Source organism: Convolutriloba macropyga, chromosome 5 (assembly GCF_964194025.1).
Source record: "Convolutriloba macropyga chromosome 5, txConMacr16.3, whole genome shotgun sequence".
In the NCBI taxonomy this organism is placed as follows: domain Eukaryota; kingdom Metazoa; phylum Xenacoelomorpha; order Acoela; family Convolutidae; genus Convolutriloba; species Convolutriloba macropyga.
The window spans coordinates 66,771,947-66,798,279 of record NC_134472.1 but is presented as its reverse complement, the minus strand read 5'-3'; the positions used below and the strand labels follow the sequence as shown (position 1 = coordinate 66,798,279).

At 36.6% G+C, this 26,333-nt stretch overlaps 1 protein-coding gene across 3 annotated transcripts in view; it reads left to right on the top strand.

Moving 5' to 3' along the window:
• Positions 1–1,566: 1,566 nt before the first annotated feature.
• The window catches only part of LOC142339564 (uncharacterized), a 55,202-nt gene continuing 30,435 nt past the window's right edge, over positions 1,567–26,333 (top strand). The window contains exons 1-10 of one of the 3 annotated variants that reach the window (XM_075389700.1): positions 1,567–1,836; positions 2,281–2,424; positions 8,293–8,467; positions 9,015–9,285; positions 9,942–10,134; positions 13,301–13,318; positions 15,932–16,049; positions 16,596–16,981; positions 19,554–19,725; positions 20,108–20,287. In XM_075389700.1, the coding sequence (XP_075245815.1) occupies positions 1,644–1,836; positions 2,281–2,424; positions 8,293–8,467; positions 9,015–9,285; positions 9,942–10,134; positions 13,301–13,318; positions 15,932–16,049; positions 16,596–16,981; positions 19,554–19,725; positions 20,108–20,287 (1,850 nt within the window). In that variant the 5' untranslated portion in view covers positions 1,567–1,643. Of the gene's footprint in view, positions 1,837–2,280; positions 2,425–8,292; positions 8,522–9,014; positions 9,286–9,941; positions 10,135–13,300; positions 13,319–15,931; positions 16,050–16,595; positions 16,982–19,553; positions 19,726–20,107; positions 20,288–26,333 lie in introns of all 3 variants that reach the window. The other 2 variants (XM_075389698.1, XM_075389699.1) reach the window with 2 other exon arrangements.

The following is a 26,333-nucleotide window of genomic DNA, read 5'->3' as shown; positions in this document are numbered from 1 at the left end:
AAAACCTGGCAAATATCAAAACAAATGAAAATCTGAAATCTTTTAGTATCAAAGCCAGAAAACAATAGTTTCAGGCTTAAAATTGCAACCCAAAATAAATGTTAAATCAGTAGAAAGAAAAAGGAGTCTTTCTTTGATGACACTAAGCTGGAAGTTGAAAAAAATAGAGGTAAAGTTAATTAAGCCATTATTCATTGAAAAGTCATTTTTTTAAAAAAACAGAAACGACCATAAACTTTCAATTAAAAAACTAAATGCATTAGTTTGGAGCTGCTTAGCAAGCTAATTGGTTGGACCTATCACTCCTGGGCTTTGATTTGATATGTTCTGTTCTTTATTATTAAAAAAAGTCTTTTTTTTAAAAAAAAAAGACCGACTGATTACAACCCGATTTTTTTTTGGATTTTAACAGTTCAAGAATGGTCCAAAACTAGCCCTGCTAATACTTATTGTCCGTTAGGAACAATTGATTTTTCAAATGTTGTAGATGTAGATAATTTGTTAGTTGAAAACTCAAAATAAATTCTGCATTTTTGATAATCAATGAGTAAAGTTAGCAAAAAACGCCAAAGTTTTAACTACAGTGCACTCTCAGCGGACTCTGAAGTAGAAATAGCCCCCCTCTGAGTCCACAAAGATTGTATGAGGGTTGTTTGGGGTAGTACTGTCGGCAAATTTAATCAAAGTGGACTAAAGTAGCTTATTTCGTGCTGTTTTTGTTGAAAAAGGCTAAATTTTGAAATGTTTATCCAGATTTTTTGACCAAAAAAATTAAATCAAAACAATCAACAATGCTTGTTGGTCTTCAAAATTAAAATCAACGACACTATTCTTAAAAATTATAACAAATTTTAGCAAAATTGACGAAAATTTAGGCAAAATTCCGGTAAATGTGAATAAAAACAACGTGAATTCACTCTTCTTTTCTCAGAAGTTTAAACCTCGATAACTCCCTGTAGAAAAGTAAAATTAAAAAAATCTTTGTAATTCCATATTCTACGCTGGACGAGCTTTCTAATGATACCAGTCTCAACTCTCTACGATGAATATATCGAGCGGCGAAAATTCACGGAACAATAAAAAAAACCCATTTGAGTATATAGTTCCTCCCCCCTCAAGAGGGTCGGAACAATAATTGAGTTAGCGTGTAGTGGGAAAATTTTAGAGACTAGTGTTTCTGCAAAAAGTCGTATGGTTGTTATGCGATTTCAGTGATTGTAATCTACACTCGTTGAACAATGTAATATTCGTAATGAACAGATTTATCAGAAAAACTATTTTAATCATTGGATAATTTGCATGTGTTTAGCTTCTATGATGAAACGGTTTAGGTTATAGAGCCGAGATACTCTGTCATTCTGTCAATTGCATTTTCTAAATCTTTAAAGTGCTGATCTATATATAAATAGATAATTTTTGCGAGAAAAAAGACTTCAGTGCTCTTTAGATTTGTTAGAGGTCTTTGATTTTTGTGTAGCAGGTCGTCTTTTTATCTTAAATAGATCTTAATAATTTGTGTGTTATATCAAGAAGGCTCGCTTTTGACGGAATTGTAGTTTTTTGTGAAGTAATGCATAATTCTATTACATGTTCAAGGTCTGATGGTTTGATTTTACGGTTGAAGCAAAGTTGACATCATAAAGATGGCGGACGAGGTGGATGGGGTGTTGTCAAGCAGCAGTTCATCTACTGCCACCGCTGCCTGTATCAAGTCCAGGTCTCTTCTCTGGGGTCGCATGCTGGTGGCTACAAGTACGAGTGAGAAACCAGTTGCAACCAGCCTCTTCTCTGAGAAGATATGCGTCCTCAATATGGGCATGTTCCTGCAATTTAAAAGTTAGTTATTACTTCCTAATTAAAATAAAGTGAAAGGGTGAAGTTTACAGTCTGAGATGCGCATCTAAATTTGACAGTTTCAATTGTGAAGACACGGTAAAATTATATACAGAGTCCGAAACTCTTAGTTACAAGACGATTTTTGAAAATAGTTTATATCAAAAAGGGGCATTCTTGATCATGCTCTAGTTTAGTCCGTCAAAATAGGATAAGATGCCTTTCTTAGGAAAAGCTGAATATGAGAGTCACTTTATATTGTGTGGGTAAAGCTTACCGACATCTCGAGATTTCTAGGATTTTTACATTTGTCTGTATTTTATTATGACAAAGTCGTAGTTAGGTATCATGCGCCTAGTCTCGAATACAGAGCTTCAGATCAGTTTTTCTTTGTGATAATTTGCAATGCACTAAGCTAGAAGTTCTTTATTTGAAGTATTGTTTCAGCAGCTGACGGAACTTCAACAGAAAGCGAAACACATGCTCTAAGCTCTACTAGTAACAGGATAGACCTTCTCCCAAATAACGTGTACGGGGTAGTCATTCGGATCAGGAAAAATGCCAATCTCTGCATATTCATGGCTCAAAAAGGTACTATTTGACATATTTTCTGTATTATTAGAAGGGGAAGCTATCAGAATTGAAGATCGCGCGAGTTGTATTTGAGTGAGTTTTTTTAAGAGTAGGTTGATACTGATGGAATCTCATTTGAATTGGATACTGTGCTTCACCTTTCAAATAAATTGTTTTAATTAATAAAATGTAACTTAATTTTTGGATTTTAACGATTGAGAAGATATTGCTTAAGCACTAAGTTATTAATAAGCTCAATAAATTAACCGGTTAAGAGAAACAGGTTGAGCAAAAATGGCTCACCGCATTATATAATTTGGTAGTTTTACTTCAATTCAGATTCCTCTGCGCATATAGTGTTGGTTCAGTGAAGTTCTTTACCAAAACTTTTTCTGAATGATCATGGCTCAAAAAAGTCGAGTTCAAAATTTCTTCCATAAACCCAGGCTCTGTCGTGGTCGATAACACGGGTAAAAGAATTCAATAAGTTGAATTTTAAATTAAATTTTGAACTGAAAATATACAAAAATTAGCTTGTATTTATAGTAGTTATCTATGAGAAAATATACAGAGAATATTTACAGAGAATATACAGAGAGAATCTTGCCATTGATGAGCACTTTCAAGTCCACGTAAAGTTTGTCAGGTAAGTTTTTCTTTCGTTCTTTGAAACTTTAATAAAGAAAACCTCTAAGTTTCTTGATGTTTCTCTGAAACCATCACATCCTCCCTCCTTTTTTAAGCAAGTTTGTGGGTATAGGTTCTCCAAATCTGTCGGGTTGTTTTCTGTTTCTTGTTGATATTCGTGAAGGCTCTGAGGTTTCGAGTTGTTGGTGCTCTGCAGATGTTGTGGCTGCAGAAGCTTCATCTTGAAGTGAAGGTCCAACATCTGTGCTCTGAAGTTGTTGTTCTGATTGAGATATGGTCTCCTCCACTGCTGGTTCAGTTTTCACATTCTCCTCGTCTAGTGTCGCATTTTAGTTGTCGCTCACTAGAGTCGTCCGTGCTGAGTTTTCGGGCTGTATGAAAGATGTGTTCAAGCCCTTCCTGATGATGAAGGTAGCAGGAACTGTCTTTGTCTTTTCGTTGGCCTTGAATAGAATGGGTTCGCACAAGTCGAAATCTGCTATTGCTGGTAGTCTCACTCTGCGTCCCAACAAGTGTTTAACTGGAGTTTTGGTCCTCGTCTTTGAAGTGTTGTGGTGTCATCAGTGTCCTTTGAAGGAATGCTCCAAATGACACATTAAGGTTGGGACTCCACGCTTGAAGTGCCAGCTTCACTTTCTGAACTGCTCTTTCAGCTAGTCCATTAGCTCTTGGATGATAGACGGGTGATTCCATTTTCTTAATTCCCAGTGATTCACTCCACTGTCTAAGGTCACCACTTACAAATTCAGGACCATTATCAGATACTAAAGTTTTTGGTATTCCGAATCTTTTATTCCGCAAAGATTTGACTAAGATTTATTTTTACTGTTTCTGATGTTCTTTTTCCCGCGGGGAAGGCTTCTATCCCACCAGAACCTGCGTTAACAATTACTAAGATATTGTCTTGGTCCTTAACATAACCCCAGTCCATGTGGAGCCGTTCCCAAACGTCGGCTTATGGCCACGTAGAGACTGTTTTTCCCAGGCTAGGCCTGTTCAATTGACAATTCTTGCATTTACTAACAAAGTGTTGAACGTCTTGGGTAATGCCAGGCCACCATGCTATCATTCTGACTGATGCCTCAGTTGCATTCTTCCCGGGACGTGTCTAATGCGCTTTTGCCAAAACCAAGTGTCGTAGTTTGGGTGGAATGAAAGGAACAACACCTCTGAAGATGATTCCATTATGTAAAGTCAGTGCATCTTTCTGTTGTTCGAATCCTTCTGAACATTGTTTCCAATTGCCGCTTTTGATTCGTTTCATCATGTCCTGGAAGAGTCTGTTTGTTCCAAGTTCAGTTTTGATTTCGGCTTGGGTCACCAAATCACTCTGGGCGAAGTAGATGTTATTGATTGCGAAGCACACTCGATCTTTGTCCGATTCGTCTTCGTCAAAATCCATTCTGCTCAAAGCATCTGCATGGGGTATCTGCTCTCCTGGTGTGTACTTCAACTCTTAGTCGAAACCCATTAGAGCTATTGCCCATCTTGTGATTCTCGCTGATGCTGTCTTCGGGATCTCCTCATCTGGTGCAAAGAGATATTTGAGTAGTTTGTGGTCAGTCTGTAGGGTAAATCGTTTTCCAAGAAGGAATTGTTTTAGTCTTGTAACCACAAACACAATTGCCAGTGCTTCCCGCTCTATGATCGAGTAGTTTTGCTCCGCTGAAGTCAATTTGCTCGATACATATATGACTGGATGTCCTTCTTGCGAAAGAACCCCGCCAATGGCTTTTTCAGAGGCTTCAGTAGTAACTGTTGCTTCTTTTTGTAGACTATATGGCTGTACTAGTGGGTTAGCACAATTCATTTTTTATGTCTTCAAAGGCTTTTTGCATTTTGCCACATGAGAAATCGCTATTTCTCATGTTATTTAATGGTAGCATTTTGGTTGCAAAATCAGGAATCATTCTTCCGTAAAAATTAGCTAGCCCAACAAACGATTCGAGTTGTTTGTTGTTAGTTGGCGCTTTTGCATTTTTTTTTATTTTTTCAACATGTTTGGGATCTGGTGCTAATCCCTACTTTGAAATGGAGTATCGCAAAAAGCTAACGCTATCGACTGGTTCTGAGTTAGATTTTTTCTCATTAATAGTAAAATTTTTCTCACGTAGTCGACTCTTGACTGCAAGCATGCTCTTGTCGAACTGCTCCTTGGTAGTTCCATACACCAATACATGGTTGATTCGATGCAATTTGAGTGTTGATTCGATGCAATTCTGGAAGATTGAAGAAGAGTTTTTCAGTTCCTGAGGTAGTCGGCACATCTTGAACAGTCCCTGAGATGTGTTGATTGTGCATATTTCTTTTGCTTCTTCGTCAAGTTTAATTTGATAGTAGGCATCTGAGAGGTCAATTTTGCCAAAGTATGAGGCCCCATGTAGGTTGTGGAAAATCGCCTCCATGTCTCGTATTGGTAGTCCTCATTTATGACCTTGCCATTGATGTGCACCTGGCTGTACCGGTTCAAGGATGCCTTGTCTGACCATTTGTTCCAGCTTCTCTGTGACCTTGTCTTGAAGAGGTAGAGGTATTTTTCTGGCTTCGCAGAATATTGGCTGTGTTCCTGGTAACAGCTTCACATGAGCTTTGTAACCCTTCACAGCAGGTAGGTCCTCGGCTGTGGTGTTGTTCACACCGTGCTTAGGTAGAAGGTCTCTACCAAGTAGTCCAAATTCTTTATCAGACTGCACAACTGCTAGTTGTTTTTGCGTGAGCTGGCTTCCGTTCTACTCAACGTCACAGGTAAGTGATCCCAAAGGCGTTAATTGATGACCATCATAAGCTTCGAGATGTCTTATCTTACCATCCAAATGAGATTAACCAAGCGCAGTTCATATTTTTGATTATATCACTGTGCTATCTGCACCTGTGTCTACCTGCATTTTTACTTTGTAGTTATTTATTGAGATGTATTCCCATGTCACAGACATGCTAAAGATTTGTTGTTTAGTATAAAACATTCCCATCTCCGATGCTGGAGATGCTTGCTCTCGAAGAAACATTTTCTTCTTCGCAAAGGTTGTTCTGTTTATTGTACTTACCTGAAGTTGGCTGGGGTTGGCTTCTACACATTTTTGAGAAGTGTCCCACCTTTTCACAGATGTTGCATTTTTTACTTAGCGCTGGACAGGGTCTACTACAGTGTGGTTTACCTCCACATCTAGTGCACATGTTGTTGTTTTATTAGCCGTAATTTTTTTCATTTGGTTTTCGAAAGGTCTTTTTGAAGTTGAACCAAACTTCTTTCACATTAAAGGGCTTATTACCTGATGAAGAACTTGTAAAAGCCATTACTTGACTTCTGAACTGTAAGCTCTCGGTCATTTCAGTAACCGACATTGCTGGTTTTGCTTTAATACCGTCTAGTAGTCTATGTTTTGCTTCAGGGTCCCTCAAACCTGAGATAAACTTTATTTTTACCAACTCCTCTTCGGGGTTGGCCGCTGTTTTCAGTTTTTTGAAGTCACAATAGCGTGCTTCTTCTCTAAGACGTGATAGGAAGTCGTCGTCTGACTCCCCTACACCTTGTATTACGGACAGAATATTAGCCCTTTCTGCCGTTACCACTCTCTCTCTCTCTCTCGGAGAAATATAATTTTGAATCGCCAATCTGATGTCTTTATACGGAGTGTCTATCAAATTCCTAGGACTCATTAGGCTCCTGAGTTTAATAATTGCATCTTGTCCGCACATACTAAGGAAGAGATTGGTTACCTGTAGGTCCTGTACAGTACCATCGTTGTTGACCTTGTCCTCTTTCTTCTCTGCGCGAGATTTCGCCACAAAAGACATAATCAACGCAGTAGCTGATTCTGCATTCTGTAGATCCAAAATTTGTTTGTCTGTAGCTGGTCTGGACACCATTGTCGTGGTCGATAACACGGGTCAAAGAATTCAATAAGTTGAATTTTAAATTAAATTTTGAACTGAAAATATACAAAAATTAGCTTGTATTTATATTAGTTATCTATGAGAAAATATACAGAGAAAATTTAGATTTGCTCAAAATATTTTACATGATTGGCATGTGAATAGATCTTATCTCGAATCCCGAAGGTGATTTTCTTTTTTCATCAACATTTCATGAGAATCATATATGGCTTGGGTACAATCGAGTTCATTAGTTGGAGGTCGGTGGATGTTAGAATCAGGTTTCTGTTGGTGGGAGAATTTACTTCTGACATATGATCGATAGGTCAATAAGATAATGATAGCGCCAAAACACAATTAGAATTGAGTTTAGTTTTGTGGCCATTACTTATCGACACAGCAATAAAGTTCGTCGGGTAAGTTCTTCTTTCGTTCTTTGAAACTTTAATAAGGAAAACTTCTGAGTTTCTTGATGTTTCTCTGAAAGCATCACAGGCTCCTTCAATTTGAAAGCGAAGCTTTCAAATTCAAGGAGCCTCCGTTCATACAGCCAGAATATACTGGCTGTATTTAAAAGCCAAATCCCAATTTGGCTAGTTAATAATGAAGAAGGCTCGCGCGTATGTGCTTTCGCCACAGCTAATTCCGATCTTCCACTACCTAGGGGGGGGGGGGGGGGGGGCGTGCAGCGTAAAATCGGGACCTAGGGGGCGCGATTTCGTTCCGTAAAATTGGGATAAAAGTAAATCCCGCAGGCCATTAATTTCTCTTTGAGCCGTACGGCGCATTATTCTCTATGCGATCCACCAAAACTTTAGGAGACACAATTTTATCAATTAGTCACACCTACTTCGCCTCCCTCTCCGCTCCACCTCATTCCAATTGTAACCCCTCACGCTCTCCCCGACCCCCCCCCCCCCCCGTTCAACACCCATCTTCCCTCACCCACCGTATGCCCCCCCCCCCCACCCCCGCCGTATTAAGCGTAAACTAGCCTCCCTAAGCCGCAGCTTGTTACTGACGAATCGAACCGCTGCTGGCTAGTCTAAGCAATTCCACTGACGTCAGTTAGTTTTGAGCATACATTTAGTTTTGAAATATAACACTGTTTTGTCAGATCATATAATGCGATTGTATTCTAATTACCGAGAATTAATTATAAAAAGCCCGTATTGAGAAAAATCTGCTGACAGTTCTTTCAAATGATACCATTCATGTCTACCTCTGATCAATATTTCCCGGTATAAGTCTTTTTATCGAGCAAGTATCACTTCTTTTTGGTGATTTCAGTTTTTCTGGTCAAAATGCAGAAGTGTAGTGAAGTTCTTTACACACCGGTTACTTAATGTTGGTGGTTGTATTCAGGTAACATTACAAGATGCAATGGCAACTGGAGCAGACGTACATTCCTGCACTCGTACTGGTCAGAGAGTTCGATTGTGATGTGGTACTTGGTTCTCAAGAGTAGAATAGACAGCTCCTCTCTCGCTCAAGACAGCTGTGTAACTGTCCTGCCCAAATGTGCATCGAGAAAGGCATTGTTAAGAACTATTTCTACACTCATACTTCAAAAAGACTTGTTGTCTGTTCTTGCGTGAGTTCTTGATTGCGTGACTTCCCACTCACCTTTTGTTTTTAGGACCAATTTGATAACTTCGTATAAAGACAGTACCTCCGATTCTGTTCAAATCATTCTTCAGAGCTATTTTAGCCATACAACTTGTTATTGTATCAAGAAATAAGGATAACGCTAGGAATTGTTCCTCTCCTAAAATCGGACAAAATTTCCCTTTATATCGAGTATCAGCGTTTAATTCTTAGCACAATAGAGATGCCTTTTAAAGCTTATGCAGTTCGAAGCCCCAGTAGCTAAGTTAGCACTGGGGCAAAATCGCGATCAACAATTGCCCTTTAAATGAAAAATAGTTTTAATGTGCCTCTTTAACATTTTGCTAAAAGATTTTTGGCTTAGTTGGCATCGGTAGGGAATCTCTTGGCGATTCAATATAAATGTGACTCAATGAAAATTTTCCTTTTATCAACGTTTTCAAATTTGAAATAGTTCTTAACTGATAATAAAATTGCAGCTGTGCTCTTCTTACGAACAGCGAGAATTCAGCAATCACCTCATTCTTGCCATCTCTTTTTGTGACTGAAACTAGTCTTCCCTCAGTAGCAGAGAATACGTCGGAGTTTATACGAAAACTGGATCTGCAGCTGAAGGAGGTGCGAATAGTTCTGAAAAGGTGCTATCCAGTTGCCTCATTGGGAACCCAGCCCTATTCCGACTATGACAGACTTCTCTGGTTCAACATACAGTTTGAAACTAATGACAAACTTGATGGAACTGCTTTGCAGGTTAGAACGAGTGTATAAGTTGTTACTGAACCTCTGGTAAAATTTTTGTGGAGGCCATATCAAGCTTAGTTTGTGTCAAGCCTCGATTGTGAACGAGGTATTATGGCTTGACCATGTAAAGATTACAAACTTATTCGATAAATTTTTGAATTTTAGCGACGATGTGAACAGTGAAATGCTTTGTAAAAGTTGGTTGCCGAAATTCTACTTTTCACGAAAACTTGACGAGCTAACAAATGTGTCTACTTCCTTGGATCTGCGACTGGAGAATTTTTTCAATTCTGAAACATGTAAATTAAAATAATCACTTGATTAATGCTGCATGCTGTCAGATTATAAATCAGACACTGCATCATTTCAAATTTTTTCGTCTGAACTTAAATTATGATACCCTCGAAAATTGATAATTTTTGAAGCTATGACTGAGGCTTCTGCAGTATTAACGTAAAATCAACCAGGACGTTTACTTGAACCTATGCCATCGTATTATATGAGCCCGTAGAAATGAACCGTAGCGTTTTAATGCCTACTTAATGAAATAGTGTCGTCTATTTTTAGTGTAATGTACTTGCCAACTTCTTATATTTATATTTATAATTATTTAGTATTCAGTAATTATTTTAATCAATAATGGTATATTGATATTGGGTTTACAGCGGAGAAACCCGATGACAGACGTTCACTTCCTGTCGTTAGTGGGTACTGGGAAGTACCTATTGGAGGAACAGATGTTTGGCTCTACTCTCTCGTATCACGTGCCTCTCAAACTTCTCTCTGCTTTCATTAACCACTTCCAATATGTTTACAAGCTCATGTACAATCTCCTCAAATTGGACCAAACCAACAATGGTAAGTATCGAAAGCTCTTTGCTAAACTTTCCCTCAGGTGTTGCTACTCCTTTTGTTTTGTTCATTATTATCACTCTTCGTCCATATTTTTTTTACGTCCGCGAAGCCATGTGGAGCCGCGAAGCCATGTGGAGCTAAGCCCTTGTTAACATGATTTGCGTTTTTCGTCATCAAATCCAAATTGTCCCATTCGCAAAGCTGTAAAGATCAAATGTTTTGTTCATTTCACAGAATAGAGGGTAAGAAACAAACCTCGACTTTTCAGTATGTTCCTGCTATCTCACTCTGTGCATATTTGCACACCCAAAGAGAATGTGCCATAATTTGTATAATGATTTGTTATGTAATGACACGTTTTCTGTATGTGGGGACAAGACAAGCAACAAATTTAATTTCAATTCAAAAGATACAGGACCTGAACTTAATGATACTAGGTAACAAGTAGACAAAGGGAAACAAAAATGGCAAGGATGAGAAATAACTTTATATTAATTGAGAAAAGCTAATTTCATGAAAACGATTAGATATCTACTGAAATTATTAAATTGGTTCTTTTTTACCTCCTAAAAGGGCCACTGACACCTATCATTATCCGATTATGTCTTAGGACTACAAAAGGAACAACAAATACAGGCAAAAATCAAAACTTCGATTAATTTTGGCAGAAAACGGCGTTAAAGCAGAGAAAACAATTATCTATTCACTGAAAACATTCGATGTGTTAAATTGTGCTTTCGTTCAACATCATTAATGTGTCTTTAACTTGATAATATGATAAGACAACAAAAAAGAACCTCAAAAATGAGAAAATATCAAAATCAAAATAATGAAGACTCGTAGAATCAAAGCCATATACAAAAAAGTGAAATGGAGGTTAATTTTTTTTCAGAAGAAAGAGGATGCAAACCTCCCCTTGCTTCATTGCTGAGACTAAGCTCAAACTTAGAGAAATAGGATAAAAAAAATTGCAAAAGCTCAGAAATTGTAATAATTTTTTACTTGACTACGATAGCTTTCAAAGCTTTCAGTTTTAAAGATACTAGATAGAGTAACTCCATAGGAAGCCAATTGGACCTGTCGTTATTCGGGAAAAAGTCCTTAGATTACTCAATAATTGAGGCCAAACTCAAAAATATCACGAACCTTTTTACGCAAATACAGCATTAAAGCCTACATGAATTTTTTTACTGAAATAATGAAGATGTTTTCATTGGACCGCATTTGCACATACATGCTATCTGTTAATAAGCGAGCTTCGTTTTGAAACCTTTCAGTACTATAATTAACACACTCAACAAATAATGCAAACGTATTTTAAAAGACAGTGCCCTAATACAATTTGAATAATTTTTTGCTGGCAAAATTCCACGATTAGACCAAAACTAGCCTTGCAATTGTTGCTCGTCCATTAAAAAGACGCAATTGTTCCAAATATTAGCTCAAAAGATATTTTCACCATAAAAGTCAATTTATCAAAAAATAAATCATTAAATATAGACAATTATTGTGGTAAATTATCGAGAAACCGGCAAAATTTTATTTTCAGAGCAATCTTACAAGAAACCGAGGTAAAACTCTAAATCTTCTGGAAGTTTGAGAAGATTTTTTCGGCAGATTTTTGTTTTATATTCGTGGCTATCCTAAACTAACTTGGCTTAAGAAGTATATCTATTGCCATTTTTGAGGGAAAACAAGGCTGGATTTTTAAATAGTTTTTGCCAAAATGTTGGATCAAACAGCACCAAGAGTCTTCTGTCGTTAAAATTATAAGCAATATTTCTATTTTTCACAATTGTAACCTAGTTTCCAAATTTGACGAAAATTATCCAAAAACAGAAATCAGTCAAATGTCCCTAGAACATTTAAACTCGTTAACTCCGGTGGTAATAACGAAATTAAAAAAAAAATCTTTTTATATATATTTTACGCTAGATTAGCTTTCTAATAATAGGACTCACAGCTCTCTACAATGAATATATCGATCGGCTAAAATTGACCGAACAAAAAACCCAGTTTAGTATATAGTTCCTCCCCCACTTAGGGGGGTCGGAACAATAATGCATACCACCATATTGGTATAGAATATTTGAGAAAATGGCCATAATTGAAGTTTTTATCCCAAGTAATTTTTCAAATTTTTGCGGAATGTCAGTGATCGATGCTATCGATGATTACCAAAGCAAATTTGTGCTAGCATTAGTCCCTATTTTGGCAGTTTCTATTATTTTGGCAATAATTTTTAACGAGTTGTTATCACATACTTTAGTTTAAAATGTAGAGTTCTCCCTTTGTGTCTAGATGATGTGCTTTCGGTTCAAAAGTTGGTTATTACCATTTTGAAGGTAATAATTTGAAAAATTCAATTAATTTAATTTCTCTGCTGAGCATCAGAGACGCTCATAGTTTGGTAGTAATCAGAAAACTTTATTCTAATGCATTTTTGGCAAAACTTTTAAGAAAAATTCAATGCATTTTACTGCGAATAAAGACGTCAGAGGTTAGATCTGTATATATTCGGCTATGTAGTTTGTTATAGTTCTATTTTCCTGTCTTTTTAAAATCCAATATGGAAACAAGAAGCTTTCATTGATGAACATTTCAAAGACGTTAGAAAAAATATGCTTAAGTTGGCTAATAGTGGGCTATAAAAACAAAGAATGTGCAAATTCAGAGAGAAGTTTGCGGCAAAACAAGTACCATATAGATTTGCAAAATAAGTTGACAATTAACTAATCTACTTGGCAAATGTGACCTCGTAGGAAATTATGAGGCCTCCGAGTATTTTTTATCACGAGAGCTCCACCAGCTTAGCTTGACTTAAACTAACCCCCCCCCCCCCTTAGGTATTAGGTGGATAGCAAGCGGCATAAATGCAACGGTGGTAACCGAACTGATCAAGAATGTTGCAATCCTTTCATTAGATACACTTCAAGTAGAGAGATAATGCTGAACTGGCAGTGGTACAGGTCGCTGTTGTCGTAATATAAGAGGGTGTAATGTGAAAATTCTATTGAAGTGAACAGTAATGGGGGTTATTTTATTTATATTACCAATTACTTCAAAAGTGCGTATTCGAAATTTCTGTCCCTAATACGATTATACTGCTTCTACACAACAGCGACGGGTCTGGCGCTTTAATAATTTACAGAAAATGCTACAATTTTAGAATTCAAGAGGTTTCAAGGTTTGTTCAACTTTTTCTCGTTTCATCCTGTGTGCAATTATGACGAGCTGTCTCCTCATATCAACTATTTGGTTTGAACAGAGTCAGTTTTTCATCCCAACAGCTAAAAAGTTTACTTGAAGCTGCTCATTTACTTTTCGATACTTATTTTCGGGCTATCTATTAATTAAAACGGGGAGTGGGATATTACGCGAAAGCTTGATTGGGCGAAACTAATTTTTGTTGCCAAAGTTTTTCAAATAACTTTTTGTGGAAATCAGGCGAAAACCAATTAAAAAACTTAAAGACGGTACTTCAAAATCCATATAACGCTAAAGTGTTCAAGTGTCCGTAACAATTGTCTTAACATAAAAATGAGTTGATGAAATGTATGTAAAATTATTTTATTTTTATCCCTATTCGGAAATATTCGAGATAATTTTGTTTAAACTTACTACGGAAAGACTGAATTTAATTTTTTTAAATGTCTTATTCTTAATAGTTGAGAGCTATGTGGCGCGGTAACTTCGAGAAAAATGTTGCCACAACTGTGGGATAGATCTAAATCGAAGCGCTGCAAATTTACCTTATTGAAACACTTTTATATCCGACTTCTGTAAGCTGTTAACAAGTTAAGACAATTGTTAGGGACACCTGAGTACTCAATTTTGTAGTGTCAAGTGGATTTTGAAGTACCGTCCCTGAATGTTTTAATTGGTTTTCGCCTTATTTCTACGAAATCTTAGCAGTAAAAGCTGGCTTTCACCTATTCGAGCTTTCACCTGTTATGAAATCGAGCTTTCACCTACTATTCCATCCCCCAGTTAAAACTACAAGCTCTTAAAAATTAAGGTTTTTGAAAGTCTAGAGTTTTGGCGGAAGTTATGCGTTTATTCCTTGTTTACTATATTTTTAAATCTGAAACTTGTAAATTAAAAATAAGCACTTGATTAATATTACATGCTAAAAATTCATAAATCAAACATTATTTTCAAACATTATAAAGATAACACCTTAAGTTTCTGTTTTCTTTAAAGAAGCTCATGAAAAATGTATTTAAATCCTGCTAGTTTTTTCTATTTGAATTCTTTCAGTCCGTTCAATCATTTCTGTAAGTTTTGGTTTAAATTTGCTCTTCGAACTTTTTTTCTAATTGTAATTGGAAGTTAATCCCAATAAGGAATAACATTTTGTAAGAGTACGTGTACGGTGGTTTACATTGATCGTCAGTGGTCTTTTGTCTACTGTAGCTTATTGATGACCTATTTATCAACTTTTTTCAAAGTTCTGCTGCATGAATTTGTCTTTGAGGTGATATAGTTAAATAACTCCATAATTAAAGAGCTATATTTTTGCTAGAAATAAAGTGCGCCTTTTCATCATTTTGTAAAAGCTCCCTATGTCGTTGCCCTAACGTTGAAAGCAACTTTTTTCAAAACCTATGTGTCCGAAAAGATAGCGAGTGTTGAAAACAGGCGTATCTGTTTCATTTTTTAAAGGATTTCGAATGATTTGTACGTTTTGCCTCATATTTTGCTCCTATCGGTATTCAAATTTAAGAAAACCAGAAATTTTGACCCGGTTTGAGATTTCAGACTTTGTCACGCCCCTATTTCTTGCGTCATAGTTACGTGATGATTTTCCTTTAAATATCCATAAATAGTGCTATAATTTAGTTCAGATTCAGATAGATCTCAAGGCCATATATAGCCAGTATTTCCATCTATGCCTGTAACCACTAATTTGTTTATGTCTACTAAAAACAACCGCAGATTGACAGTTTACTGATAAACATATTAAGTGCCTAAAAGCCTCAGTATTTACCTTTTTGAGTTCCCTGACGATGAATTCGCATATTTGGTAAATATTTTCATGAGAAACTATGTTCATGGTGATGTTAATATTCGCATAAAGTAGGTGCTAATACGGAAAATGTATATGTACTTAACAAACATCAAGAGACGTACAAAAGTTGGAAATTGCCCAACTTGTAGATCACTAAATATTTGCGAAGGACCAATACAATTCAAGGTACAGCCCTGCAGAACCCACGATCACCAGAACTCCGGAGAACCAGCCTGACAATCAGTTGATCACAATCTCTTGAAAACTTGATAAAAAATGAAAACTTCTTATTGATTATTGTTGATTAATTCTCGTTAAAATAATTAAAGATTGAACTGGAAAATCTTTGTAAAATGCCAAATTAAAACAGGCTTCCTTAGAGCTTAATAACTCTGAGAAAAGCTAATAAATACAAGGCAATTAGTGGATATATCACGCATCTGAACCGCTCAATAAAAGGCTATTACTAGCTAACTTTATTCAAATTATATCTGCTAAAAATCGCACTGTGAAACATCTAAATAAGCCCTTGTACAATGACGATTATTCAAGTTAATTACTCCGAATATTAACCTCAATAACACCACGAGGAACACTCTAAAAATCAGTGCGTAACAGACTTCCATCCTTCATATACCCTGAGGCCAGATCTATAATTCATCAATGGTTGCGTCAAATTCACATGTAATTAATTGGATAATCATTTTCTGGACATGTTATACAGTGTCTGATTCCGATCATCATTCAGCAGGAGTATTGTTTCATACAAATTGTATTATTTTTGTTTAGTTGAGGTTTTAAGACGGACTCAGCAACAGACGGTGGATTTCCTGCGAGAGGCTTTTGCCAATTTGATGGCAGGAATGGACACCAGCTCATATCTTAAAAAATCAGACTGGAAAAACGAGTTAGTTGGTGCTGTTTGTAGTTTCTATAAATAGAAAGCTATGTCAATCGGTGGGTTTTTGATAGTCTAAAGAAGACTCGAAACGGATTATGGCTTTGGTTGTTGAAGGAACAGAGATAATTCTTTGTTCCTATCCGTTCGTTGGCGTTCGCTGTTTTGCAGTTTTCACACTAGTTTTTGATTTGACCTTTAAGCTTTTCTGAAACCATTGTTAGCATTGATTCTGTGGTTTACACAAATTTAAAAGCGTTTTTCTTTTAGTAAACAATTGATCTTGGTAGTGTTTTGAGGCTTGCCTGTTTGAGTTTTGTATTCTATGACTTAATTTTCATCTCATCGTCTTCGATTTCATTACCTTTTTCTTGATTGTTTTCTGGTATAGTACGCTATCATTGAGATTTCTGCGGGCGGTATGGCCTTTTGCCTCCATTGATAAAATATCAGAACAAGATACAAATTGAGTTTAAAAATTCGGTTTTTGTTCGAGTTCTATTTGTGGTCCCGTAAAAATGATTGATAACTAACTAAATAATGTGCATTTTTTAGCAAATGGAGTGCAAGCATTCCGCTAAATCTGCAAACATATCGTGTCAAATTATACGAGCTCAAAATGCAGCAAGACTTAGAAACAATGGACACGATAGCTGAACAGTCCGAAAATGGTTTTTGCGTCATAACGACTCCTCAAGAACGCAAAAGTGAGAATCGTTACTGGGACGAGCCAACTGAATTAGAAAAGAAGGAGTTGAAGTCGTGGGAGATAGTGACAGTCGGGTGTCCGACACCACATGCCCTTGATTGCAGTGGAACTGGTCGTGGTTTGGTCCGTTTTGAGGAGCTAGTTAGGCTTCAAGGTGAAACTGTCAGACAGTTATTGAAGGTCAATCCGGAGCATAGAGATTTAAAGCTGCCATTTACAACTTATGGTCTCGGTAAGTTTCTGATGTTGCGTGAAGTCTGAACGACTTCAGCCAGCCATTTTTTAATTGCCCTGAATATAAGTTTGTACCATTTATATTAGTCCTGTGACCTTTTTTAATGCAATTTTGCTTCTTGACTGATTTGTCGCCTGACCCATTTGACGTTTCGTCCTTAAAAACGGGATAAACAGGCAGTGCCAGCGGGCATTAAAGGACCTTAGCCGCGTTTAGTAGTACTTCAAGCGCTTAGTGTGGTGAAGCTACTGAGAAGGCCGTAGTTTGAGGTTAAAAAGTAATTTTTAGGAGTTTTTGAGCCCAAAATGTTGCAATTTTTGGTGTTTTTCCTCATTTTTCGTTTTTTTTGTTGGACCAGTCTAAAATTGAGGCTAAATAAAGTTGATAGAGGTCTTTTGCAAGATATAAGTATTTTTTATGACCATTAGGAGCTATATGTTTTGGTAATCCAAACAAAAACACGCAAGTTTATACTAGTTTTCACAATTTTTTTTCAAGCTTTTTGAAAATATTGTCGTTTTTTGAGTTTTTTAGCCCAAGGTGTCAAAAAGGTGCATAAAGCTAATCGTTATTTGCCGTTATTTCGTCCATTTGGTTTGTTTGTTTTGCGCTAAGTCATTGTTCGTAGTAATTTTTGTCGATTGAAACTGCAGTAATATGTAAATCCGAGAGTGTGATTCGAGGACCAAATTGGCTCATATTTCAATTTTCTGGCTATTTTGGCATTTCTCAACAATTTTTATTTCTGAATATCATAAGTGACTTTTTGTAACCTCTGTATATGGTAACGGACCCTTTTTAAATGCTCTCAAACGAAGTCTGTAGCAATTATATTAGTTCTGTTATCTTTTATGCGATTTTTGGCTTGACCGATTTTTCATCTCACCTATTTGACTTTTCGTCCTCAAAAACGGGATAAACAGGTAGCGCCTAAAGGGCATTAAAGCCTCTCGTCTCACTAGAATCAGAGTATGCGATTCACAGAAACTATTTTGAGGAGACAATTTCATTGTGTGATGAGCGGTTCTCAATCTTAACAGTTTAACACCCAATCACCCCCTCCCGCGCACTCTAAGCCCCAGCCTTGTACTACCGACGCCAACTAATTGCCGTTCGTTTGAGAGCAATTAGCTTGACATTAGTCGGTTGCGAATAGCCGCCCTCATCTCAGCCGGCTATTACAGCGCTCTTTTTTTCGTCGAGCAAAAATTGGTTTCGCTTTACCTCATTTTGCCGCTCTTTCGACATTTTGCTTGAAATCATCTCTTATTCTGCTCAAAGTGCTTTTGAACAGCAGTTGCTCATCAAAGCAACCTAATGTGAGCAGAGTCAGTATCGAAAAACGAAATCAAAATAGAAGCGGGATATGCCCATAACGCCGAATTTTAGATACCCGCTGCTTCAACTTTGTTCTTATAAGCCTTAGTTAACATCTTTAATGCTTATTGGCATTGACACCAGCCCCTGTGTCGTCTCACTAAGAAATAGGAGTGTGTTCAACTACGAAATGACATCAAAATAGTTCGCACTTTAAAAATGTTTTTGTACAAAAATCATTTTTTGATTATTTTCCTGTACTCTTTCAATACCAATCGTGGTTATGAGAATCAGCGACGGCTATTTTCCGGCAATCTGTCGGTTATGTTATTTAGTTTTTACCTTTGTTTCAATTCTGTCATTAATCATAGAGAGGAGGTTTGAGTTATTGTGGTTTGATTGGCAGCAAAGGTCATTTGGAGATAGATTGCAAATTATTTGAAAGCTGTTGTCCATTTTGTTGAAAATAGGCCACTACAATCTTTCTGGAGACAAGTAGACCATAAAATTATTATATAGCTGCTCGTCAACAAAGCAATTAATTAGGGTTCAATTTTAAAAAAGTTAACTGAGGTCAACATCGAGCGGAGGTTGTTTTATTTTACTAAATTATATACATTGTTTGTAATTTGGAGGATTGGAACATCATCCGAACGCATACTACTAATTCTCCTTGTTGCCGTTATGTATTAATTGGAAAGTTTTTGCTGAAACAAAACAATGATGGTTTATTTCAGCGACTGATCGGCTCTTTTTATTAATTGCTCTTAAACGAAGTTTGTAGGAATTACATTAATCCTGTCGGTCTTTTTTTAATGCGATTTTTCACTTGACCGATTTTTCGTCTGACGCTTTTGACTTTTTGTCCTCAAAAACGGGATAAGCAGGTAGCGCCCAGCGGGCATTAAGTGCTCTTAGAGCCTTTCAGCTCTGTTTCAGCTCAAATTGTTTTGGAGACTTATACTTATGGTGTGAAGGGCGGTTCTTAGAGGTTGAGACAACCCCCCCCCCCCCCCCACTTTTGACCCCCCACCCCCACTATTGCCTCCACCCCCATTGCGCTATTGCCCCCCCAACCCAGTGTTGCCCCCCATCAGCCCCCGGTGCACCCCCCCCCCCCCCCCCCGTGGCTAGCTACTGACGAAGCCAACCGCTCGCCGGTCGTTTGAGAGCAATTCGCCCGACGTTAGCCGGTTATGTTTAATAGGTGTCTAGTATTAATGTATATCATTTCAAATGTTTTGGGTTTCAGCGTTTACCGATGTATTCATCAGACGAGATATTTTGTCTCTCAGTCTGATTTTGACTCCACTGTGTGTTGGATTAGCCAGAGCATTGGAGACATGCAAAGATGACCTCATCTTCTGGAAGATCTTGCTGACTCACAAGGTCAACTTCTCATGGACAAGCCTTATCAATGACAAGTAAGCTCAGCTGTCGCCCGTCAATGCGACTGTCAATGTTTTTTTGGAGGTTAGGGGGGGGGGGGCTGATGAGGTCGTCGCTTTACAAATACGTGCAAGTTCATAACATATCTTCACAAGTTCTTTCAGGTGCTCAATGTGCTTTTTGATCTTAGAAATGCTCGCAGGGGGTCTATGGAGCATAATGTGAATTGTAAACGGATGCCGAATAGTCGCAGTTTCAGAACTGCGAGTGATGGTTTTCAAATTTTGCATTTTGGCTATTGGTGCTAAGTGTGCAATAATTCATAAAATTTCGTAAATGTTGACCAATCATAAGCATATTTTCCATCTCCACAATACTCCACCGTTTCCAGTGAGCTATTGTAATCGCTATTTTCAGTGGCAGTGAATTGGACATGCTGAGAGATTTCGTAGCTGCAGTGGACTACGTTAACAGATTTGTGAAGTTTGTCTTTTATGAAGGAGACAATGGTCTTTTCCCTGACATTGAAGTGGACATCACAGGCACAATCTTTATACGCTTTCCAGTTCCATACAATGCCAATCTGACTGATAAAAGGTAAGCTGAATGGCGATGCTTTGACATGTGTTGTAGTGGATCTGTTAAAGATCTTATAGATACTTCGTATGAGTTACTTCGACTACTTAATCAATTCCGTGCAATACCTGTTGCTATCTATATTTATGGCACTTTACTCTATTTTGCACAGGTTTACACGATCTGCCGGTTATGTTGAATCATTAATATAATCAATTTTACTACTGAGTTCGGTTCGTGGCGTCTTTTTATAGCTGCGAAGCTGTAAGCTGAGCGAAGCTATATTGCGGTGCTCTTGGTTTTTTAATAGCCGCACAGCGATAGCTGGGGCTATTATTGGCCTTCTCTTGGTTTTTTACAATTCAAAGAATTTGAATTGTATTGGGGCGCTGTCTTTTTTATAAGATCTGTTCACACATTTCCATGATTTTTGAAGTCAAATTGGAGTAGTGATCTTGGTCACGCCGAAGCAGGAAAGGGAGCGAAAAAGCGAGTGATTTTGCGGCGTGAAAATTTTTATTCGATTTCTCGCTAGTGGTTTTTTGTTCACATGCGCCAATTTTTACTTTTTTCGAGTTTTTGGATCGGATTTTTTAAATGGTTTCTCAATCCATTCATAGTTCATTGTAGGCCTATTTTTTTTTGTTTGAACCAAATTTCCATTTCTGGTTAGTGCTTTTTGTTCACAGGCGGCATTTTGAAACTGGTTTTTAATTTTTTGTTGTTTATCCGATTTTTTAGAAATGGATTTCCAATTCACTCAGAGTCCTTTCCTTGCTTTTTGTTTAGTCAATGAAAATTCTTTGAATTATACGTCAGGACTTGTCCTGCTATGTTTTTACAATTCAAAGCATTTGAATTGTATTGGGGCGCTGTCTTTTTTTTAAGATCTGTTCACACATTTTTATGATTTTTGAAGTCAAATTGGAGTAGTGATTTTGGTCACGCCGAAACAGTAAGTGGAGCGAAAAGGCGAGTGGTTTTGTTACGTGAACTTTTTTTGCTCTAATTATAAAGTAGAGTGAGAGAACGGTGTTCGAACAAAAATTCGGTTTCTCGGTAGTGGTTTTTTGTTCACATGCGGCAATTTCACTCCGATTTTTACTGTTTTTCGATTTTTTGGATTGGATTTGTTTGTAGTTTACTTTCCCAATCCATTCACAGCTCATTCTAGGCCTAGTTTTTTGTTTGAATTAAATTTTCATTTCTCGCTAGTGGTTTTTTTGCTCACATGCGGCATTTTGACATTAATCTTGTTTTTTTTTTATTTTTTTGATCTGATTTTTTTCAAAAAGTTTTCTCAATTCACTCATAGTCCATTCTAGGTCTAGTTTTCTGTTTAGTCATTGAAAATTTTTTGAATTCTACGTCAGGACTTGTCCGGCTATGTTTTTTTGTTTCGTCGTCTGACGCTCTTGTTTCGTTTTACATTTGTTCACACAGCAAAGTTGAAGAAGTCAGATTTTCTGAATGACTTCTTCCTCTCACTAACGGCACTTGCGCGCGTGACGTCATTTCTCACTCGCTTTAGCAAAAGTTCTTGGGTTATTTGCGTGATTAGATTTTGATCATACGTGACTTAACCTCACTCAAAAAAATGACTTTTGCAGTTTAAAACTTAAGTTTAGTTTGAATTTGTTCAAGGTCAAAGGAACTCATTTGTGCAGTAAAGGTCCCTAATAAGAGGCTTCTGCGGAATGAATTTTAACAAGCTTTATTAATTCATCGCTGAATGTTTTTTAGCCTAGTTTTTTGAGCGGCGTCGATTTTTTTTTCAATTTAGATCTGTATCTGTTTCTATCTCTATTATATGGCTCGCAGGTCTATTCTTTCTTAGCTACTCCGGCAATCTGCTGGCTATGTTTTAACCCTATTTGTAATCAGTTTTTGTTCGTCTGCTCGACTAATTAATTGGTCACACACACTTAACGTACTTCTCTCGAAATGATTTTCCTTCACTCTGAAAATGACTTTTGCATACTTTGATTAAATGAGTTAGGTCAAATAAATATACTGCGCTCTAATTGAAGGTTACTTGAGTGCAGTTGATAGAAACAATATCTAAGTTAGATCAATTGTTTTTAAATCAATTCAGAGACATTACAGCAATAAGTAGAAAAACTAAAATTCTTTGTTTTTGGGTGTTATTGTTTCATTCTGATGTGTATCATGTAAAATTAATTGAGTTTTTCTAAATTTTATTAATTAAGTTGTGGATTTTTTGTTTTTTTTTTAAATTTCTGAGTAAGTTTTTATTCAAAGTAGAAATAACAATTGGTAGCTAAAGGCAAGTTTTTTGTGGAAAAGACATTTCCAGTGGCTTTCAAGTTTTCTAATTTGTCGTGAGTCAGTGAAACAGGGTGTAAAAGCCAACGCAGCATGTAAATATGGGTAATTTTGTTGTTTTTAGTTGCTGTCGATTGAAACGTGAAGTAAGTTTTATAAACGTGTCTCCTGAACATTATCGCTTGAGCGAATGCTGTTGGTATTCCCTCTTAAATAATGCGATGAAATGGTAAAGCCGAGGAGCGTTTAGTATCTGAGCAGCTCGCTTAGAGCTTTAGTAGGCGCTTAGTGCACAGTTCACCGATGAAGAAGCAGAACTTAGAGGTGTGAAGGGAAATTTAGAGTTGATGGGGATTAGAGACCCACTTTTCTCGTTTCTGTTACCCCCGCGGTGCAATTTGGTGGGGCTAAAGCTTAAGCTATCTTCAAACAAGCCAAACACTTACCTATTGTTCGAGAGCAATGAGTGGGTGTTAGACGGTGTTTTAACTCCGTCCTACTTCTTCAGCGAAATTGGTTTTGTCAAAAATTGTTGATGATGAAGGATTTCTAGAGCCCTACTGAAATTTTAGAACCAATATGCGGCCTTGTGTTGATTTTAAAAAGTTTTATAGAGGAAATTTTTTGTCTCATTTTCCAACCTCTTTGGTTTGAATATTGTTGTGCTGATCCTGATACGTGGATCCTGGTTGACAGTGCTATCAGAAAACTTTGAAAGACTTGTTTTTTTTATGTACGGCTTTTCTTCTTTCATGAACTAGGCTGATTTGGTGCATCGACAACAATTGATCCCAATAATTTAAGATTTTATGGTAGATATACGATTTACAAGATTTTAATCATGTTGGAGCTGAAATTAACACAAAATATAGAAATTGCGCGGTTTTTGTAGAAATCAATGTGACAAGTTATAGATTGGTTCTAATGGAATGCTTAAAGTAGTTTGTTGTTTAATAGCCGCGAAGCCATAGCGGCTATTATTGAGGACATCGTGTTTTCTTTTTAATTCGTCGTCACCATCGATGGTTCTTACGACCTGACTTCTTGGAATTGACTTTTTCAATGAATGCAGTGACTTCTACTGCTTTGCAGTTAAAATTTGTGTGCATGACGTCATTTCTGCTTTTAGGTCGATTCCTTGACTTACCTCACTCAAAAAAATGACTTCTGAACTCACTTATGGAACTTTAAATTTTATGAACATTTATTAGTTAAAGATGAATAGTGTGCTTCTAAGTAGTGACAAACTCATATGCCCTATTTCTTGAATATTAGTCTCGAGTTTTTGATTCCGAATATCAATTTTGAAAAAGCTTTTCTAGGGCTTTTTCCTTATGGACCGTATGTGTCATAAAATTAACAGTCTGAATCTAAGCCAAAAAGTCTAGTGGTCTAATAAAGGGATGGTGGTCGATCTGTCTATCTTATTTCATTAGTTGTTTCAATTCATGGAAGGCCACAAGCGTCTATCGCGGTTATTTTCCGGTAATGTGCCGGCAATGTTTTTAATAGCCAGAAAGCGATATTTGGAGTTACTAGTGGACTTCTCTTGGTTTTCTACAATTCAATGAATTTGAATTGTGTTAGGGCGCTGTAGTTATACCACTCGAAGAGCCATGGTTTTCTGTTTTTACAGCTCAGAGAGGAGTATTAGAGAAGCGTCTTCTTTAATCAACTTTGTTGTAGTGATTTTTGGAGCAGGAAATGAAACGCGTTTAAAATTCAAGTTGTTTTATGTGCTGAACAACATTGAAGACAAAAGAAAAGATTGTAGTTTTTTGTTGATACCGCTGTTTTTGAGAGAGCTAGATATTGATGTGATAAACAATAAACAATTCACGTGCGGCTTTTTCAGGCAGTATTTTGTTTTGAATGTTGATTCTTGTTTAGTACTTTGAACATGCTATTGTTATAATTCTAAGCATGTTTAGATAGTGTTTTAATTTTTTTAGAGTTTAATGGTATTTTGAGGTTTTTCAGGTAGCGAATTTTTGGCCATTGTTTTGTTTTATCACGTTCATTATAAATTTTGAAACAACGCCTTTTGCACAAAGTAGTTTTTGTTGCCAAATGATTCAAGTTTATAAGGTATAAAACAGTGTTTTTGTTGAGAAAATGACTGAAAATTGATAAACTATTTTCTGCTTATATTCTGCAGTTTTCCTTCAAGTATAAAGTTTGCGAGCCTGACATGGCTTGCCTGTTACTGTGTCAGGAGTTTGTTGGTATCAATCAAACAAAATGATTTCTCTTGTTTTGCTTACTTGTATTATATAAGTAGGTAGTTTTTTTTTTACTTTTCTAGCTCTGTTCTCGTACATATCTTTTGCTGAATTAAAAAGGTAATTTCCGGAATTGGAATTCCTTGCTTTTTCTAAACAAGTGATTAAAAAATCCGGTAGTTCACTGTGTGAATGAAGTTTAAAGAGGTTTCTGTGAATAATTGCGAAGAGCGGAGAAAAGGGAGTGTTGTTATATTGTTCATGCATTCTTTTGAAACAGGAGGAGAAAAATGGGTGTAATGTAATTTTAGCTGCGCAAGCGAAGTTTCTCTTCACGTGCGACTTTTTTAGTTCTTTTTTCTAGTGTCATTTTCTGAAGATTTATGGCAATTAAATTAGTTTATGCTAATTTGAAGCTTTCTCAAATATTGTGCAGATTTTTATCTATTTTAGCAGTATTTCATCAATTACATTGTTTCATTGGCTTCATTGTTAACAGTAGTGAAATGTAATGCTCCCAGTCATTTACTGTTAAGTAATGAATGAATTTTTGTTTGGTTCGAGGCAGTTCTTTTGTAAAAATTTGATAAAGTTTTGCGCCATTTCGCTGTTTCTCCTTTTTTTCAAAGTTAGTGATTTTCAGAGCTTGTTATGTCTTGTCTATTTTTTGAGAGATTTTGTAGTCTCGGTTTCATGAATCAACGGTTATCGTTTGGATCTTTACTGGTACTATATGAAAAATTTATTTGAATTTTCGTGATATTTTAAGTTAATATACTTTTTTTGCCCAATTTTTCTCTTTTTATCAGACTCAAAATTATCATTTTGCCCTGCTTTTGTTCGTTTTGCCAGTAGGATTTAGTTATTTGGAAAGCTGAATTCATCGGCTGTTTTTAAAGATCTGTTAACACATTTTGAAGTCAATTGGCGTAGTGATTTTGGTGAGGCACAAAACATTAATTGGAGCCATAAGTCAGTGGTATTGCCGTCTTAAATTACTCTAATTTTAGAGGTGAATAAGAAACGTGTTAACAAAAATTTGCTTTCTGGCTCGTAGTTTTTTTGTCCACATACGCCCATCTGAATGTAGTTATGAAAGTAGTTGTTATGCCTGCAGAAGTAAATATCGGCTAGTAGTTTTTCAATTGCAGTTATGAAAAGGTTGTTTATAAGCTGCGAAGCTATAAGCCATTTTTTGCTATTTTGACATAGCTATTTTGTTGGTTTTTTGGCAATTCAAAAACTTTGAATTGTATTGGGGCGCCTTTTTTCAAGATCTGTTCTCAAGTTTTCCTGATTTATGACCTCAAACTGCAGTTCCAAACAGGAAGTGGAGCGAATAAGCGAGTTTTTTTGGGACGTAAAGTTTAAATACTTTAATTTTAAAGCAGATTAAAAACCAATGTTTGAGCGAATTTTGCTCTAGAGTTTGGTCTTTTATTCACGTGCTTTTACTTCCGAGTTTACCGTTTTTCAAGTTTTTCTGACTTTGATAGGATTGTTTCTGAATAGTTTTTAAAAACCAATCATAGCCATTTCTAGGACTAATTGTTTGTCTA